The 20,264-nt window shown below is 41.7% G+C and overlaps 1 protein-coding gene across 3 annotated transcripts in view; it reads left to right on the top strand.

Moving 5' to 3' along the window:
• The window catches only part of CYFIP1 (cytoplasmic FMR1 interacting protein 1), a 132,670-nt gene that overhangs the window by 86,800 nt on the left and 25,606 nt on the right, over positions 1 to 20,264 (top strand). For all 3 annotated transcript variants that reach the window (XR_006203420.1, XM_042941287.1, XM_042941289.1), the window contains exons 23-24: positions 6,096 to 6,183; positions 17,843 to 17,986. Coding sequence is in view for 2 of the 3 variants with exons in the window: in XM_042941287.1 (XP_042797221.1) it covers positions 6,096 to 6,183; positions 17,843 to 17,986 (232 nt within the window). In the remaining variant the exon portion in view is untranslated. The remainder of the gene's footprint in view (positions 1 to 6,095; positions 6,184 to 17,842; positions 17,987 to 20,264) is intronic.

Raw genomic sequence — 20,264 nt, 5'->3', positions numbered from 1 at the left:
ATGTGTATTATGACCACTTTTTAAAAATCACTGTCTTTGGCTTTTCTGCTAGATCTGAACATCCCACCATGTATTAGCTGAATTATTACTGACTTTCAAGCCCAGTTTTATGTCTCAAAGGACATACCGAGGACAGAAGGGAGGCCCTCCTGTGGTCTGATCATGTCTGCTATTGCCATTTTCTATTTAGGACCTCAAGGTTGGATTTCCTTATAGGGACACAGGCTTGGCCCAAGGTGCATGGGGCTATGCCATCACACCAGCCCCAGGTGGCTGACACTTGCCAGGCAGCAGTAGTGGGAACGTGACCATAGCTTCCAGAGCCACAGGGGGAGGAGTCCCAGTCAGTCTCCTCAGATTAGGGGGCTTCTGGGCCTGGCTGGGCATATACCAGAACCAGACTTTACACACTACTCATCATTGTTTAACTTCTTTGAAGGTGTCTAGTCTCCTGAAACAGATATCTTTCAAATTGTTAGAGTCTGGATTAACTGAAAATATATTTTTATTACATAAATAATGCATTATAATTGTAGAAAAGCTAGAAATCATATATACATATATGAGGAGGAAAATAAATCCCTAGAGATTGCTTGCATTAAAAAATATATCGATGGGGGGGGGGGGCATCTGGGTGGCTCAGTTGGTTACTGAGGTTCAGGTCATGATCTTACGGTTCGTGAGTCCAAAGCCCCACATCAGGCTCTGAGCTATTAGCTCAGAGCCTGGAGCCTGTTTCGCATTCTGTCTCTCTCTCTCTCTCTCTCTCTCTCTCTGCCCATCCCCTGCTTGTGCTCTCTCTTTTTCTCTCTAAATAAATAAACACTTAAAAAAATGTTTTGGGGCTCTTTGGGTGGCTCAGTTGGTTAATTTTCCGACTCGGGCTCAGTTCATGATCTCATGGTCATGAGATTAAGCCCTGTGTTCGGGCTCTGCGCTGGGCATGGATCCTGCTTATGATTCTCTCTCTCCCTCTCTCTCTACCCCTTCCCTACTCTCTCTTTCTCAAAATAAATGAATAAACATTTTTTAAAATGTGTATTTCTTCTACAGTTTTTGTCATACAGTCAGATATACATATATATTTTTTTATTTTGCAGAAATGAGTGCTATTAGGCATGCTGTTATATACACATTCTTATTCCACATGATATATCACAAGGAGGGTCATTCTGTATTAGACTATAAATATGCTTTTCTGCTTCTGAAAATCTGTATAAGTCATGGCTGATGTTTGCAGGACCAAAGAGTTGTTTTGGTTGATCCATTTGGAACCTTTGGAATTAATTTCTGTTACCTTTCCTTAAATTGTTTTTGCCTTGTCAGGTGTCTCTGAAGGTTACATGCAGCAGAACTCCACTATCAGTAGGCTGAAAAAAGGTGTTATGGTGAGGTTGGAATTGGGCAACACAGGAAGTTGTGATTTTTTTTTGGTATTATTTTAGATTGTATTTTTTAAATGTTTATTTATATTGAGAGAGGGAGAGAGAGAGAGAGAGAGAGAGTGTGTGTGTGTGTGTGTGTGTGTGTGTATGTGTGTGTGTGTGTGTGTAGGGGAGGGGTAGAGGGAGAGAGAGAGAGACAGGGAATCCTAAGCAGGCTCCATGCTGTAAGCACAGAGCTCAGCCTGACTTGGGGCTCAAACTCACAAACTCTGAGATCATGACCTGAGCCAAAACCAAGAGTCAGTTGCTTAACCAACTGAGCTACCCAGGCTTTTTAAAAATTATCTAGCATTTGGTCTTCCTTTAAGGGATTTCTCAGAGATCTTGCAAAAGGAATAATGAAAGGTGTTCCCTGAGCCTCCTTTATGCCTGTTGGACTGCCCTGGTCTCCTTGGTGATGGTTCAATGGGTCAAGTCCTCAGAATTGATGTGAGCTGTGTAGAAGATCTGCAGAGGAGGATCAGGATTACATGATGATGAAAAGCCAGCGTTTGCCGTAAACTCTTGTGTTGAACTGCTATGTTTTCTGGAAGATACTTTAGACATATGAACACAAGTTTGGTGAGGAAGAGTGGAGTTAGGGAAATGGATCAAATTCTGAGTCCCTGCCCACCAAGATAGGCCCTTGTTGGATGCCCTGTTTGGGACTGATGATGGAGAACATCCCCCCATTCAAGGCTGCCTGGCCTGCTGGCAGTAGGGGTCTTATTGTCAAAGACAGAATTGACAGGGCTCAGGTTAGGAAGTTGGTACTATGAAGGGTAGAAAACCTCCAGGCCAGTGTCAGTTATAGGACCCTGGTAGAACTGTGTGAGGAACATTGAGGCATCCAATATGTAACTGAGGAGTGGTGTCAGGTCACACCTCAGCCCTCAGCTACCTGAGACCACACAATGTCTGATGTAAATGACAGTGAGCAGAAGGGGCAGCTTTGGGTGTTTCATCTCATGTGGCATATTTCTTCCATTGGGCCATGAGATGTGAATACCCCTGTTTGCAGAGTGAGCACAGAGCCCATGGAGGCTGTGAGTGGGCCCCACCTGTGTTGTAAGGAGGCTGCTCTGCCCACCAAGGCTCCTGAGAACTGAACTGGAATCCTGAGAAGACAGACAGAATTGTGTCACCCAGTATTTTAATTCCATCCCTGAGGGTTTTCTAAGAACTGTTCAAGGGAAACCAGAACTTCACTGGTTGCTTATTTTTGATTAGTGATTTTGCCTGATGGCTCTAGGAAGTGGTTTAGGGTAGCCTATGACTTAAATTTAACCTATACAGCTGATAATTGTGTGAAAATGCTATAGCTCTGGAAATAGGCAATGATTGGGATCAAAGTCAGGCCTCAGAGGGAGGAAGGCCACAGAGGAATGGGTGTGTCCTCAATGCAGTGTACAATGAAGCAAAGGGCATTACTTTGTCCGTTACTGGTGATGTTAACTTCTGTCTTTTGGTTAGGATGGTGGCTGCCTGGTTTCTCCGCTGATATGTTATCATTTTTCTGCTTAGAATTTATAAGTAATTTATAGAGAGATGGTTGAGACTTCATAAATAAACTGTTCCTCATTAAAATTTGGCCTACTAGTTTTACCATCTGTTGATGATTCTTACCCAACTCAGTTATCATTATGGTGGTTGACAATGGTGATTTTCAAATGTCATCATTCCATGTATATATATTAGTTGGCCTTCAGCTATATATGTTGGCATATATTTATTTGTTTATTATAAGTAAAGAGTTGCAGATTCTAACTCAGCATTGTAATCTGTTATTATCATGATTTGGTTTTTGTGGTTTAAATTGACCCCATTTTGGCCAGTGGGAGCCCCTTCCACCTGGTTTTGGTGTCCTATTAGCTGTCCACATCATTTTGAAGCACTGCCCTACTTTCTGCACCACAAAAAGTTCCAGGTTCATCTTGTACTTCTCCTGCTCTATCTTTGCAATTTGTTATTTCTACAAGGATTCCTTTTAGTGGAGAATATTTTACAACTAGGCTTAATGTTTACAAAGTAAGTCTGGGTGTTAGGTATGCTCATTGCTACTGGAATGTCATTGTTTCTAGACTCTTTTGATGTTCAGAGCTAGGGAGTACCTGACTATGTACTGTATTAAGTCCCTGTATTACCACAAACCTTGGGGCTTAAAACAACAAAAATTTATTTTCTCACAGTTCTGGAGGCTAGATATCCAAAACCAAGGTGTCAGCGGGGTTGTGCTTCTTCTGAGACTCTGGGTAGAGACTTTTCTTGCTTTTCCCCAGCTTCAGGTGGGTGGTCAGCAATTCTTGGCCTTCTTAGCATGCAGCTGTATCATTCCAGTCTCTGCCTCCTTAGACACATGCTGTTTTCCCTTCTTCCTACAAGGACATGAGTCATATTGGATCAAGGGCCTGCTCTGCTTCAGTATAACTTCATCTTGACTAATTACATCTGCAGTAGCCCCATTTCTAAATAAGATCACATTATGAGGTACTGGTAATTAGGACTTCAGATTATCTTTTTAGAGGACACAACCCCATAAAATGTTTATGTGGTGGGGGGTGGGGGTTGCTTCTCTGTAGCTGTCTACATGTTCTAACCCTGAATTCACACTAATATCTTCAATTCCAGTTCAGCACTGCAGTTCTCATTCTCGTTTTCTCCCTCCCTTTCCATTTTTATAACTCCTTTCTACAGTGAGAATCCTGTTTCGTTATTAGTATATTTACTCATTTGCTTAATTCTAGAAAATGCAGAAAATTCAAAATTACTAATCCTTTCCACCATGAACACAAGTCTACTAACTGGAATTCCATTTTTTTTTATCTTTACATTGAGTGTATATATACTCAATATATTTGACTATATATTTATATATTACATATGTATATAAATATATAGTCAAAATACAGTGCTTAAAAGTTATTTGGGATAATGAAGTAACAGGGTTTGGATATATCTTTTGCCTTAAACAAGTGAAAAATTTATGAAACCACTGTTTCATACATTGCCTATTTCTCTAGGGGAAAGGAAACAAAGGAGGTAAGCCCTATGACTTCCCTGGGTTTCTGCTTGGAAGCACTTTCTGGGCTTCAGTGTGGAAGGATGTATCCCAAGTACAGCTTTGAAGTCTTATTTGTTAGAAGGGACATATTGGAAACAGAGGATGCTGAGACAGCTGGAATTTGCAGGGCAGATTTGCAGTATGAGAGAAGAGAGAGCTGCATAGAGGAATAGCTCCTGAGACCAACTTAGGGGCCCTTTAGTCTTTGCTTGAATATTAAACTGTGTGTGCATTGTGGATTGTGGAAATCCATCTTTGTGGATCTCCACAAAGATGGGCAAAGAACAACTTTTTGGGGGCTCTAAGCTGAAGAATTCCCAGAGCTGACACAGAGCTAGGAGCCATCTGAGGCCCTGCCAGCAAGAATGGGGAGACCTCACCAAATACCTATGCATTCAGTAGAATTGCCAGAAGGGCCTGCCTTAGTACTAGCCCTAAGCTGTTTACAATACCATGCCACCCTAATTATGAAAGGTTCCAGCTGACTTGCAAGCAGTTTTAACATTCTGCCCAATATAAGTCAACAGTCTTTAGAGGGTAACAACAAAATCCAGACACTCAAAAGCATGACATTTCTGTGTAAATGTACTCCCCTCAGATATGCATGTTCATTTCATGCACTGGTCGTATTATGCCAAGTACATCCTTTTTTATTTATTAAAGTGTAATATGTGTTAATCAAGTGCTTCATGTTTAATAGTTAGCAAATCCATGTAGTAATGATGCTTCTTTATAAAAGTTTTATAAGGTTTTTTGTTTTCTTTCTTTCTTTCTTTCTTTCTTGAGAGAGAGAGAGAGAGAGCAAGCAAGCAGGGGAGGGGCAGAGAGAGAGAGGGAGGGAGAGAATCCCAAGTAGGCTCCTCTGTGCTATCAGCACAACACAGAGCCCGACACGGGGCTCAGACCCATGAACTGTGAGATCGTGACCTGAGCCGATACCAAGAGCCAGACATTCAACCAACTGAGCCACCCAGGAGCCCCCAAAGTTTTATATGTTTAAATGAACTCTTCTGATATGAAAGTATTATCCAAGCTTTTCATGTCCACTTTAAAATCCAAGCATTTGATTTTCAAGGTCTCCTAATCCATTATCAAGCCAGTATGTTGGCTAAATGAATGTGGTTATAAGTACTTAGTTTGCTCTTTCTTCCCATTAGCTTGTAACTAGTGATTCGAGTAACTGGATATCAGTGCCTGTATCTTCCTTCCCACTCCTATCCCCGAGGTCATCACCATGTCCAGAGGCCCAGCAAGGCCTGAGTACTAGGTCATTACCACTTGTCAATGGACTGCATTAGGCATGAAATGGTCCTGGTGCCAACAGACCAGACTGTCTTCCAGAGTTTGGAGACTGCTTATGCAGTGGTAGGACCTGGGTGTTCTCACTCTGTGAACTCTGGATACATGTATATCATATTTCAGAGTGTTTATATCATCCGTACTATGGTTTTTGATTTCTTAGACTTTTCCTATGTGATGATTGTATCAGTTAACTGTGAGGAAGATTTAACTGATGGGTAATGGAAAAGTTCTGAATTTTAAAGAAGTGCCATTAAATTTTTTTGTTTTCTTTTTCTTTTTTTTCTTTTCTTTTTATCCTTTTTGTTTAGATTTGTTCGGACAGTATTACCATTTTCTCAGGAATTTCAAAGAGATAAACAGCCTAATGCACAACCCCAGTATTTACATGGATCAAAGGTAGGTTCTTTTGTGTTTGTGTTAAAAAATTTTTTAAGTTCTCAATGAAACATATTTTCTAGTTTAGTTTAATTCATGTTAGTTGCAGTGATTTAGATGTATCATGCCATGTGTGAAATGTTATTGTTTTCTTCCATTAGCATCTTCCTAAAAAGTAATAGTAGTGTTAGGACAGCACTCTGGCTGTCGTAGGTGTCCAACTAGGCCTGGCCTCACTCCTGGCACTACAATAAGTGAGGTTGTCAGCAGATTTAATGGTTTAAAAATATCAAACCAGGAAAGTGTGGAATAGGCTCAGGGCCATATCTGTGACAGAGAGGGCAGGATATCTTGTCCAGGTGTGATGCCACAAAGGGAGGGGCTGAGGTGGGAGGGGGCATGGAGAAAAGGGTTGACATCCAGAAACCACAGGCAAGCAGGCAAACTGGCAAAAGCCACAGAACCACTGCTGTCTAGTAAGGTAAGACAAGTGTCCAGGCTGAGGGTGGCTGAATTTGTAACAAGTTAAGAGTATTATTAAAGGTTAGTTTTGTTAATAATTAAAGCACTCTTAGGGTTTCATAAAAAAAAGACAAACCCTCTATAGTAAAAATGAGATAGATTTAATGAGCAGATATTTCCAAAAAATGTAGTAAAAAAAATAGGAATAGGTAACTGGCCTCACCAGTAATTAAAGAAAAATAAATGAGTGCACATGGGACTGTATGATTCTAGGGAGCCAGCTGAAATGTTTATCAATATTTAAATGTTCTCACTTGTAGGAAGCTGGACAGCTAAGGGAATAAATCAGACAAGTATAAAGTAAGGTCTGCTATGGGGGTGGTCATAACAACATTGTCATAAAAAATATGGAAGCAACCTAACTGACCATCAGGTAATACTCCAATAACTTACTGTCCACTGGAATACAGTCATCACAGGTAATTACATAGATTTTGTGATAGGTTGTGGGGGCTGTATTGTATTAAGTTGAAAAAAAAAAAGATCACACTCCAAACAGAATATTCCTTATTACAAAAAGATAAACCCAGAGAAAAGATTAGTGGATGCTAAAAAGTGGCTGTCTCTGGGAGGGCTGAGTCTGAGAAACGTTTTCCTTTTCTGAACTCACTTTATGATGTGTGTGCATTGTTCTCACTAGTTATTTTAAGCTGTTCCCTCTGATGTTGGTGTCAGCCTCGGTCTCCACACAGCCTGTGGGCTGTGTGGGGAAGTGGATCATGGCCCCTGCCTGGTCATGGACACCAGCGCCTATAGCCTTAGAACCTAAAGCTCTGAGCAGCTGCTGCTTCATTCGGCTCTAAAGCTCTGAGGGGCTGAAGTTTGGGCAGTACCATCTCCATATTTTCTGCACATTCTTCTCACAGGTGCAGAAGTGAGCCTATTAATAATGACACAAAAGGACCACTCTTCACATCCCTAGTGCTGGCTCTCAGGAGGGTGTCAGAATTTCAGCCTTCCCTTCTGACTAGTTTTTGAAGAGACAAGTCCTTGGCTCACCCTCCTTCTCTCCCTTCAACTTCTCCAGGCTTGTGATGTCATCTCCCTTTGGCCACTTCTGTCTTAATCACAGCATCATAACACTTTACAAATTAATGTGACCATTTAAAGTTTTCAACCTGTCAGCCAAGAAGGAAATGGTAGATGTCTTAGTGGGATAAGCCAGAGGGTTAAGTAGAGGATATATTTGGGAGGAAGGGGAAACCAGTGTTGAGAGAACTAGAAACTGCCTGTGTTTTGCAAGGATATGTGGAACTTCAAGCTGAAATGGATGCTGTCTCTGTTTTCCACATTTGGGTGGTGCCATGTACTCTGCATTGTGTGTGGGAAGGGCATGTCCACTTGAGAAGCAGCATTCCTAGGATGCTGTGAAAGGAACTGTTGTGATAGAACCTTGGCTGGTTTTTAGAGAGGACTTGCTCTAACAAGATCTGGATGCTGAGAAGGAACCAGCCCTGCACAGGACCCCGTGGGCCCGAGTCTCTGTCACAAGATGGGGGTGAGGAGGGGTGGTGTATGACAGGCAGCTTGGGCCGGGGTCTGAGGGAGGGACCAGGAGCAGATGGAGAATGATGCCAGGTGGGAAGATGTTATCCTAGTCCAGGCAGGAGGTGGTGCCTTGGACCAGGTGGCATTGACAGAGATAGAAGTAGCTAGACTCAAGGGGTATTTTGGAAGTGGATGTGACTGGACTTTGGCTAATAACCCAAAGATTGAAGGGGAGAGAAACGGAAGACCCAAAGATGTTTCCCAGGTTTCTGGCAGTTGGTGGGTGGAGGTGTCCATTTTTGAAGTCAGACAGGGCTAGATTTAGGAGGGTTAAAGGGAAGAGGCCTTTATCCCTGGGGCCTGTGTCCACTCCTCTTCCTAGGTCTGTCTGCTCTGCACGTCATAGACCTTACTGTGAGCGGGGGAGGATGCTGCCCTGCTGGGTGTCTGTTTTGGACACATCAGGCAGGTTTCATGGCTCACTCAGCTGAGGCAGAGGTTGTGGGAGTTGGTGGGCTGGGTTGGAGGATCATATTGCCCCGTTTGTTAGGGTCAGGATTTTGGCTGCTGTGTTAAGCCTAGTGATGATGACCAGGAGTGAAGAAGTCCAGATGTCATTGTTCTTTCTGCTGTGTTCTGGGACTGAGTGTCATTTTTAAAAATATTAAGTAATGTTTTTCTTCTACCTATACCAAGTTGCAGTCATAGTCTCAGGGCTCACTCAGCAAGTGTTTCCTGAGCATGCGCTGTGACCCAGGCTGCACCTGGCCTGAGCCAGGGAGCAGAGTTCTTGGCTCAGCAGGTGAGTGCAGGCCTTGTTCCACAGAGGCCTGAAGGTGTGGACTGGGCCCTGGTGTGCAGACAGGTACCAAGAGCCTGGGCAAGGGAAGGGCACCCCAGCAGTTTTGGGAGCATGGCCAGTGAGGCAGGGAGGGTGGAAAGGAGACTGAAGCTGTTGAGATACAAGCAGGGGGCCACATGTCCCTAGTCTCTCCCTTCCTCCCACTTGGCCAAAGATTTCTCGCCTGCAGAGGAGTCCCCAGCAGCACTGCCTCAGAGAAGGGAGGTGGAAGATAAAGCACCTGACTCAGTGCTGCCTCTGGGAAACCCCACTGGTCAGACAGGTGATGCTTATGATGGGACACGAGGCCCAAGCAATTAACAGACTCTGCTCCTGTCCCATGCCCAGGAGACACCCACACTCTGTGGACCCTGAGAGAAAGCTGTTCTCATGCTCTGAGCTGCTGGTCAAGTGTAGCTGGCAACAGGTGTAGACCTGTGTACATGTGTTGAATCTCAGGGCAGTCGAGGCTAGGACACAGGTCAGGAGCTGAGGGGCTGCTACCCCACATCACCTACACTAGGACATCCTTTTAGATGTCAGCTGATCTGAGAAGTAGAAGAGATGCTTCTAACCCATTCTTTCCTAATCTGTTCTTTAGAGTGTGAACCTTTCATTTCTGTCTTCTTGTTTGCCTTCATTGCTGTCACTACAGATGGTAACTTGAACTTGATTGTGCTAGGACTACGCCTTTGGAAGTGGGCAAACACTGTGATTCTGGCTGGTGTATTGGTGTAGGCTGCCCACCTCCTCTGCCCCTCCAGAAAGGCATGAGGATTTTTAGAAGTATTAGAATAAGTACTCTATGCCCCCTTTCTGAAATTAAAATGTAATCAGTGTTGAAACCTATCCCGAAGCTGACCACCTGAAGTGTGTATCAAAGACGAGTGAAAAGTCTTATTTAGGGGAACAAAAGAAAGCAATTATCAGAGAGAACTTAAAACAACCAGAATACAGTGTACAGGTATAGAATTCACATTCTATACTGATGCCACTACACTGATGCCATTTTACTCAGAATATATCATAGTTATGTTTAGTAAAATTCAATCATTTAAAAACAAAGAAATAAATAAAGTGTAGTATTTTACCTTCTTGGAGCTAAAAGAAGTTTTATATAGTTTTAGAAGATAGGACTAGAAATTTTGGCAAGTAAGATAGAAATTTCTTGGGTCTGTGTTAACTAAAAGATTTGCTATGAACTAAGCTTGATTCTGAAGTTTAATCCCTGTCTTAGGCATGACCACAAAATATGTCTTTATAATGCTAAGATAAAAAGAGAAGAGCCTGTGGGAAGGAGGAACCAAGAAATGAAGTGATTTTTCCATTCTCTCCTCCATTTCCTCCCCTGCCCCAGCATTTGGAGAGGATGACAAGGCGTAAGGGAAGTTTGGCCCTTTGAGGAAAGGTAGATGCTCGTGATTTACCACACATTTGCACAGCATCTGGCCATGGGGTGTCAGACCAGCCTCCCGCATGGTCCTTGGAGGGATGGATTCCTGGGAAGAAGGCTTGTGGTGTTGGTTCTGAGAGAGCGGTTCCTCACCAGCACTATTGTGTCCATCCTGCTGCCCAAACACAGTGTGCATCCATCCTGGTGTTAATGGCTCAGGATTTGGTTTTATACTGCAGGTTTTGGTTTTATACTGATTTTCCTCCAGGAATTCAGGCAGCAGTGTTACTGCTTCTTGTACAGCAAAGATCCTGAGGGGCGTGGGGTCTGTGTTCACACCTCATGTGTCTTCAGGGGCGTGAGCAGTCTAGGGTCATCTGCTGTACCCATTTGGAGGAAAAGAAAGATTAGATGAATTGGACTTGATTATTCTTTTAAAAGTGATCAGCTGTGACCGAACTGCAGATTTCAGCCTCAGTTTGACAAATTACGTTTGTGTCATTTTCATTCTTATGCCCTAAACTAGTAATTTTTGTTAAATTGTTTGGATTCTAACAAAAAGTCTGCCAAAAATTTGGGTGAGTGACATCGATGTTGACTGTTCATCTTATATGATACTTTTTTGAGGACCAAAAAAAGCAGAATGACAATATATTATGATATCAGAGTTGAATATTGTATTCAGAACCATCATTTTACTTCATTTTGTTGCAATGCAGTTTATAGTGTTTGTACCTGTGAGATTATGGAATACCATGAATCCAGTTCAAAAATCTAATGTGTTTTTTTTTTATTTTAATGAATGATGAACTAGGATAAGTGTCTTGTGAGAATAATATTGACTTAGATGAGTGGCTCATTTATGATGCTGTTTGGTTCTTGGAATATCACCACTCTAAGTGAACATGCTCTTGAGTATGTCACTGATGTTCTCTTTCTGTAAGATAAGTAATATTGTCCCTGACTTACAGTTGAAGACTCATACCTTCAAGGGTGTTAGAGAACCCAAGACACACCACTAGTGAGTCTAGCTCTGTGTCCTCTGGTTTCAAGGTGAGACCCAAGTCTTTGTGTCAGGTGTGGCTGGCAGAGTGTTTCTTGAATTGAGCTGTAAGTATTTATTTTACAATAAAGTATTTGTAACTTTGCCCTTTTCAGAGGTAGTGCCTTCTCTTCTTCCTCTGAGTAGTTACACCACTTTAGTTGTAGTGCCCCTGGGATGTGCCCTATTTGGGGTGAGTGTAGTCCATAGGGAAGCTGGACATTAGCTGGGGGGTGGGGGAGTATTTTTTTAATGTTTATTTTTTTTTTAATTTTTTTTTTTTTAACGTTTATTTATTTTTGAGACAGAGAGAGATAGAGCATGAACGGGGGAGGGTCAGAAAGAGGGAGACACAGAATCTGAAACAGGCTCCAGGCTCTGAGCTGTCAGCACAGAGCCCGACACAGGGCTCGAACCCACGAACTGTGAGATCGTGACCTGAGCTGAAGTCAGACGCTCAGCCGACTGAGCCACCCAGGCGCCCCTTTAATGTTTATTTTTGAGAGAGAGAGCATGAGTGGGGTAGGGGCAGAGAGAGAGGGAGACACAGAATCTGAAGCAGGCTTCAGGCTCTGAGCTGTCAGCACAGAGCCCGATGTGGGTCTCAAACCCACAAACCACAAGATTATGACCTGATTTGAAGTTGGATGCTTAACCGATTGAGCCACCCAGGAGCCCCTGGGACCAGGTATTATTAAGCCACAGTCCCTACGCAATTCAGGGCAACTTTTGTTTGTTTGTTTTGTTTGTTTGTTTGTTTGTTTGTTTTAATTTTTTTTTTAACGTTTATTTATTTTTGAGACAGAGAGAGACAGAGCATGAACAGGGGAGGGGCAGAGAGAGAGGGAGACACAGAATCTGCAACAGGCTCCAGGCTCTGAGCTGTCAGCACAGAGCCTGACGCAGGGCTCAAACTCACGGACCGTGAGATCATGACCTGAGCCGAAGTGGGACGCTTAACTGACCAAGCCACCCAGGCACCCCTCAGGGCAACTTTGAAAGTGAATTTTCTCATTTGTAATATGAGGCCCTCAGATTTATTTTTGTTTTTAAGTTTTATTTTAATTCCAGTTAGTTAACATACAGTGTTACATAAGTTTAGGTGTACAATATACTGATTCAACAATTCCATACATCACCCAGTGCCCATCATGACAAGTGCACTTCTTAATCCCCATCACCTATTTCACCCATCCACCCCTCCTGTAACCATCAGTTTGTTCTCTGTAATTAAGAGTCTGACTCTGGGTTTACTCCTCTTTCCTTTTTCCCCCTTTATTCATTTGTTTTGTTTCATAAATTCCACATATGAGTGAAATCGTATGGTATTTGTCTTTCTCTGAGTGACTTCTTATGTGTGTGTGTGTGTGTATGTTGTGTGTACACACACACACCCCACATCTTCTTTATCCATTCATCAATCAGTGGACACTCAGCTGTTTCCATAGTTTGTTTATTGTAAATAATGCTGCTGTAAGCATAGGGGTGCATGTATCCCTTTGTGTTAGTGTTTTTGTATTCTTTGGGTAAATACCTAGTAGTGCAATTGCTGGATCACGTGGTAGTTTTAACTTTTTGAGGGACCTCCATAATGTTTTTCAGAGTGGCCGCACCAGTTTGCATTCCCATCAACAATGCGAGAGGGTTCCCCTTTCTCCACATCCTCACCAACACCTGTTGTTTCTTGTGTTGTTGATTTTATCCATTCTGACAAGTGTGAGGTGGTATCTCATTGTAGTTTTGATTTGCATTTCCCTGATAGTAAGTGATATTGTACATCTTTTCATGTGTCTGTTGGCCATCTGTTTGTCTTCTTTGGAGAAAAATCTGTTTGTGATTTCTGCCCATTTTTAATTGGATTATTTGCTCTCAGGCCTTTGAGTTTTATAAGTTATTTATATACTTTAGATACTGGCCCTGTATCAGATAGGTCATTTGCAAATATCTTCTTCCATTCTGTAGGTCACCTTGTAGTTTTTTGTTGATTGTTTCCTTCACTGTGAAGAAACTTTTTATTTTGATGTAGTCCCAGTATTTTACTTTTGCTTTTGTTTTCCTTGCCTCAAAAGATATACCTAGAAAGAAGTTGTTACAGCCAATGTCAAAGAGCTTATGGCCTATATTTTCCTCTAGGATTTTTATGATTTCAGGTCTCACATGTAGGTCTTTAAACCATTTCGAATTTCTTTTTGTGTATGGTGTAAGAAAGTGGTCCAATTTCATTCTTTTTGCATGTAGCTGTCCAGTTTTCTCAACACTGTTTGTTGAAGAGACTGTCTTTTTCTCATTGGATATTCCTTCCTGCTTTGTTGAAGATTAGTTGATCATATAATTGTGGGTATATTTCTGGATTTTCTATTTTGTTCCCTTGATCTGTGTGTTCATTTTTGTGCCAATACCATCTGTCTTGATCATTACAGCTTTGTAATATAGCTTGAAATCTGGAATTGTGATGCCTCCAGCTTTGCCTTTCTCTTTCAAGATTGATTTGGCTATTTGAGGTCTTTTGTGGTTCCATACAAATGTTAGGATTGTTTGTTTCAGCTCTGTGAAAAGGCTGTTGCTATTTTGATAGGGATCACATTGAATGTGTAGATTGCTTTGGGTAGTATAGACATTTTTAACAATGTTCTTCCAATCCATGAGCATGGGATGTCTTTCCATTTCTTTGAGTCTCTTGGAGGCAGCGTATAGACAGGTCTTGTTTCTTTATCCATTCTAACATGCTTTGTCTTTTGATTGGAGTGTTTAGTCCATTTACACTCAGAGTAAATGATGGATATGTATTTACAGCCTTTTTTTTTTTTTTTTTTTTAACTCATTTTGTCATTGTTCCTGGGGATTTTCTCTGTTCCTTTCTAGTCCTTATCGCTTTTGGTCTTTCCTTCCCAACTCAGAGAGTCTCCAATATTTCTTTTAGGGCTTGTTTAGTGGTTTCGAACTCTTTTTAGTTTTTGTTTGGGAAACTCTATCTCTCCTTCTATTCCGATGATAGCCTTGCTGAATAGACTATTCTTGGCTGCAGATTTTTCCCATTCAGCACTTTAATATATCCTGCCACTCCCTTCTGGCCTGCCAAGTTTCTGTGGAGTGATCTGCTGCTAACCTTATTTGTCTTCCCTTGTAAGCTAGGGACTTCCTTTGTCTTGCTGCTTTTAAGATTTTTTTCTTTAGCATTATATTTCACAAATTTAATTACACTACATTTTGCTGTTGGCCTACTTTTGTTGATTTTTGATGGAGCTCTCTGGTTTTTAAAGCCAAAATTTATGAATATTAGTCCTCTTATGTGAGCTCCCTGGTGCAGAAGTTTTTTTCTCTGTCCATTTTACACACTCAGTTCCCTCTTTTCTATGGCAGCCTCCTTCTGCCTTTCTGACCATTGTAACATTTCAGATGTAGCTTCTTCTCTGTATTTCGATGTGGAGTTTGTTCCCACAGTCTTTGGTTAGCTCTCCATCTTACTGACTTGGAAGTGGATCATATCTCATTGAAAACATGGGATGGGATAAGCTCAGGGTCCTCCTCCTCCACCATCTTTCCTAGCTCCTGAAACCTTTAGATTTCACTAACAATTTGCATGTTTTTCTTTTGAAACAGTAGAACTTATCAAGCAAAAACCTAACATGGAATCCCAGCACTTAAATGCAAATTTGAGGAGGAGTTAGGAAGAGGATATATCTGGTCTGATGATCAAAATATGCCCCTTTCAAGAGTGATTGGGGTTGTAAGTGTGGGCACAGGACAGGCGCTTGGCAGTGCTTCCAACCTGGTCAGTGTTTTATTTGAAAATTGTTTTCAGTTTTCATACTTTCTGTTTTGGGGTCCTAGGACCACCCACACATTTTGATTCTCCGGAAGAACTCACAGACTCACTTGTACTAACAGCTATAGTTCGTTATAGCAAACGGATGCAAAACAGGATTGGTAAGGGAAAAAGATGTATCAGGTGTGACTGAACTGGGCACAGGCTACCAAAGTTGTCCTTCATGGGGGTTGCTTGGGATGTGTAGTTTTTCTGCCCAGCGAAGAAAGGTCCACTCAAATCCTCAGGTCCAAGGCTTTCACTAGGGCTAGCTACATAGGAATATGCCACCTATGTTGACTGTTCATAGTTACTGAAACCCCAGAACCCCCAGAAGGAAAAGAGCCCATCATAAATCACTGTTTGTACATATAACCTAAACAAGTTTATATAGCATGGTTAAGTGCCCTAGTGGTAGAAAACAACCTTATTGTGCACAGGCACCCCAATGTTTATAGCAGCACTGTCAACAATAGCCAAAGTATGGAAAGAGCCCAAATATCCATCGATAGATGAATGGATAAATGTACACACACACACACACACACACACACACTGGAGTATTATGTGGCAATCAAAAAGAATGAAATCCTACCATTTGCAACAACGTGGATGGAACTACAGGGTATTGTGCTAAGCGAAATTAGTCAGAGAAAGGCAGATATCATAGGACTTCACTCATATGTGGAATTTAAGATACAAAACAGATGAACATAAGGGAAGGGAAGCAAAAATAATATAAAAACAGGGAGGGGGACAAAACATAAGAGACTCTTAAATATAGAGAACAAACTGAGGGTTGCTGTAGGAGTTATGGGTGTGGGGAAGGGCTAAACAGGCAAGGGGCATTAACGAGGATACTTGGGATGAGCACTGGGTATTATATGTAGGGGATGAATCACTGGATTCTACTCTGAAATCATTATTGCACTATACGCTAACTAACTTGGATGTATATTTAAAACAAAACAAAACAAAACCCTTATTAGTTGGTAACAATCCAAAGGATGAATTCCCAGGAATTGCAAGCAGGCCTGCTGTGCTTGTTCTTCAGAATCCTCACTTTTCTGATGTGGTTTTCAGTGTATGTAGAGGAAATATTTAAGACAATGATTAAGGGGGCAGGAGGAGGATACAGGGAACCTAAATGGAAGTGAGATTGGTACACTTCAATCAAAGTGGTAAAATGTTGGTAACAGTGGATTATGATTAACTTATACAATGTATAAGACCTAAAACAACCACTAAAACATCCGTGTGAAGAGATACTCTTGAAACTACTATAGGTCAATTGCAGTGGAATTCTAAAAAATGTTTAAGTGACCCAGAGGAAGTCAGGAAGAATGAAACAGACCCTACTTAGATATCAATAATTACATTATGTGTAAATGTCCCAAATGTAAGTGAGACATCTAAATACAATTAAAATACTGAGAGATAGGCAAAGTGGAGTTAAAAAGTTGATTAAGCAAGACATGCACTTCAAATTAATGATATAGGTAGGTTGAAAGTAAAAAGATGGATTAAGATATACCATGCAAACATTAATCAGAAGAAAGGAGTGATTCTATTAATATAAGATAAAATAGAGTTCAAAACAGAGAATATTAATCTGGGACCAAGAGGAACATTACATAATAGGGTCAAACCACCAAGAAAATAAGGCAGTCCTAAATGTTTGTGTACCAAACAATAGAACTTCAAAATACTTGAGGCAAATACTATACTAACATGAGTGAAAGAAGAAATGAACAACTCCACAATTATAGTTGGGGAATTCAACATTTCTCTCTCTTAGTCATCAGTAGACAGAAAATCAGCAACAACAAAGAAGTAAACACCATCAAGCACCAGTAAATTATTGACATGTGTAGAACACTCTACCCAACAAGGGCAGAACATACGTGCTTTTCAAGTGCCCCTGGGGCTTCCCCCCAGATAGACCATATTCTGGGCCATCAAACAAACCTCAAGAAAATTTTAAAAGAGTTGTTTTAAAAAGACAACCAAACTAAATGAAATGCAAATATATCAAAATTTGTGGGATGCACCTGAAAAGTGCTGAGAGGGAAATACACAGCACTGAATGTTTATTAGGGGTCTCCCGGCTGAGTGTTCAATCTGTGTTCTTAGACAAGCTTGGAGGTCTCCTCCTATAAGAAACCACCCTGATTTCCTTTCTCACCCATTCTCCCTGCAAGGGCTGCTGTCCCAGCTCCCCATGTGTCCCTGAGATCAGTGTTTGCCCCAGATGTCTCCACCAGGAGACTGGGAACAGCTCCAAGGAGACAGCAATGAGGATGTATTTGTTTCTCATTCCAGGACCTTAAACTGGCACTTTGATAAATCTTTGAAACCAAATGGCTTTGTTTTCTTTTTTCTGTTTTAGCAAGCTTGCTTGTCATGTTTTTATGTTGAAGATATAAATACCAGTAAGGGCAGTCTAATAAATTCTCTGGAATTCTCCATCTTAAGGGCATGGTGTATTGAATGCATCTTTGGTGCAGCAGTTTTTTCATCTTGGCTTCATAGTGACCACATTGAAAATTCTGGAGATTTCATTAAGCCCTTATATTCTTTGTCCCTCAGGCTTTGAACTTGGCCTACTCTAGCATTTATGGCAGCTACCGAAACTTTGTGGGGCCTCCGCACTTTGAGGTCATCTGCCGGCTGCTTGGCTACCAGGGCATTGCAGTGGTCATGGAGGAGCTGCTGAAGGTCGTGAAGAGCCTGGTATGTTTTCCTCAGTCTGCTTCCTTTTCACAGTGCAGTGTTCTGCACCCAATTCTTTTTTTTTTTTTTCCATTTATTTTGGGGACAGTGCAAGTAGGGGAGGGACAGAGAGAGGGGGACAGAGGATTTGAAATAGGTTTTGCACTGACAGGCTGATAGCAGCAAGCCTGATGTGGAGCTCGAATTCAAAAAATGAGAGATCCTGAACTGAGCCATGGTCAGATGCTCAACTGACTGAGCCACCCAGGTGCCCCTGCACCCAATTCTAATGTGGGGAGGGGGGTTTTCCACTCCACTGAGCAATTCTCGGATACCAACTGGGTGTCCTATAATTCAGCTCAATTCTAGCACTGTCTACCTTGAAATAGCATGAGTTCCTACAGATTAAGGGCTCTGACCCACAAGACTGCCCTACCCTCACCCCCACTAGATTTCAAGTCTAATTTGTCACCTGTGCCTCTGACCCACTGGCTGTAAATCAGAGGTTTCTATAGCCCCCTCCTTGAGTTCAATTAATTTGCTAGAGCAGCTCACAAAACTCAGGAAGCTGGTTTACTCTCTAGATTACCAGTTAATTACAAAGGATACAAATCCACAGCCAATGAAAAGATAACATAGGGAGAGGTCCTGAAGACAAGAGCTCCTCTCCTTGTGGACTTTGGAGCCCCTCATAGTGGCCTGTGGACCTGTTCTGGTTCCCAAATCTGTAAGCTCCCCAGACCCTACCCTGTTGGGGTTTTATGGGGGTTTCAGTATATAGTCACAATTGATTAAATCTCTAGCCTTTGGTAACTAAATTGACCTCCAGCCCCTTCTCCTCCCCAGAGGTCTGGGGGTGGTACTAAAAGTCCCAAATCCAACCATGGGGTTGGTTCTCCTGGCAGCCAGCCCCCACTGGTGGGTGGGCCTCCAAAAGTGACCTTAATAATGTAATAAGAGATGCTTTTAAGGCTCTCAGGATAATTTGAAGGTTTTAGGAGCTCTTTGTCAGGAATAGATACAAGACCAAATATATATTTATTATAAATCACAGTATCACACATAACCTTAAATTTTCTGGGGTGGAGAAGCCAGGGGTCCTTCCTCTGTGGTGTTTAGCACCACTTTTGACCATATGTAGTTTGATTTCTCTCCCATCTATCTTCCTTTTTTCTTTTTTTTTTTTTAGTGTCTTTTTTTTATATTTAAAATTTTTATTTTAATTTCTCCCCCAACTTTCTTAATTCAAGAGAATAGGTCCATGTTATTTTAACTAATTTGTAGAAAAAGTTAAGGGGTGCCTGGGTGGCTCAGTCAGTTAAGCCTCCGACTTCAGCTCAGGTCATGATCTCATAGTTTGTGGGTTGGAGCCCAGCGTTGGGCTCTGTGCTGACAGCTCAGAACATAGAGCCTGCTTCAGATTCTGTGTCTCCCTCTCTCTTTCTGCCCCTCCCTTGCTTACTCTCTGTCTCTCTCAAAAATAAATAAACATTAAAAAAGAATTTTTTTTAAGAAGTTACGTACCAAAATATAGCTTTCTTATAAAGGACCACTGCTGTTGCCCAAGGGAACCATAAAGGCATTATGGAGAGACCATGTTTTAGTTGGCAAGCATCTGGGTAGGGATAGTTGTATGGAGAGGCCCATTTCTGATTGTGAAGTAGGAGTTTTCTTAAAACACAGATTTCCAGGAAACATTTATACTGGGGGATATGGAGGAGAGTCTGTTGGCCACGAGGAGTTCAGAGCTGTCTGTGGGGTAGGGCTGAGCAAGAGGCAGATGGGCTCAGCTGTGAGACAGTGGTGTGGGCAGGGTCCCGCTGCTGTTCAGACTTCTGTTGCCCAGCGATAGCTGGTTGTACCTGCAAGGCTGATGATGTGCGCCCCTGTCCTGGGTGCTAAGGGTTAAACTGTGAATAAAGGATTCAGACACTCATCTGTGTAACTTCAGATTGAGGTCAGAAGTTCTATGCAGAAGTATTTTATTTAAGTCTTTTTGCAAAGAGAAAGTGAGAGAATGATACATGTAGACTAACATGGATTTAGTTTTCTATGTGCTATTTCTGTTCACTGAGAAAGAACTTTATAAAATCTTAATCTTTAATCTTTTTCCATTATTTTAATAAACTACCTGTGATTAAGCCCATTTCTTTAAAATTTTTTATCGCGAAATAGAGACTTTCAGGTATTTCCCATGCTTAAAGCTGAATTAATGGCCACATAATTAAAGTAGCAGTCCATCAAGGAGATGATATGATCATTAACACAAAGCAAAACCTGACAGAATTCTAAGAGGTTG

Source organism: Panthera leo, chromosome B3 (assembly GCF_018350215.1).
Source record: "Panthera leo isolate Ple1 chromosome B3, P.leo_Ple1_pat1.1, whole genome shotgun sequence".
Lineage (NCBI taxonomy): Eukaryota > Metazoa > Chordata > Mammalia > Carnivora > Felidae > Panthera > Panthera leo.
Note: the sequence above shows the minus strand (reverse complement) of the source record. Positions and strands in the feature narration are given on the sequence as shown.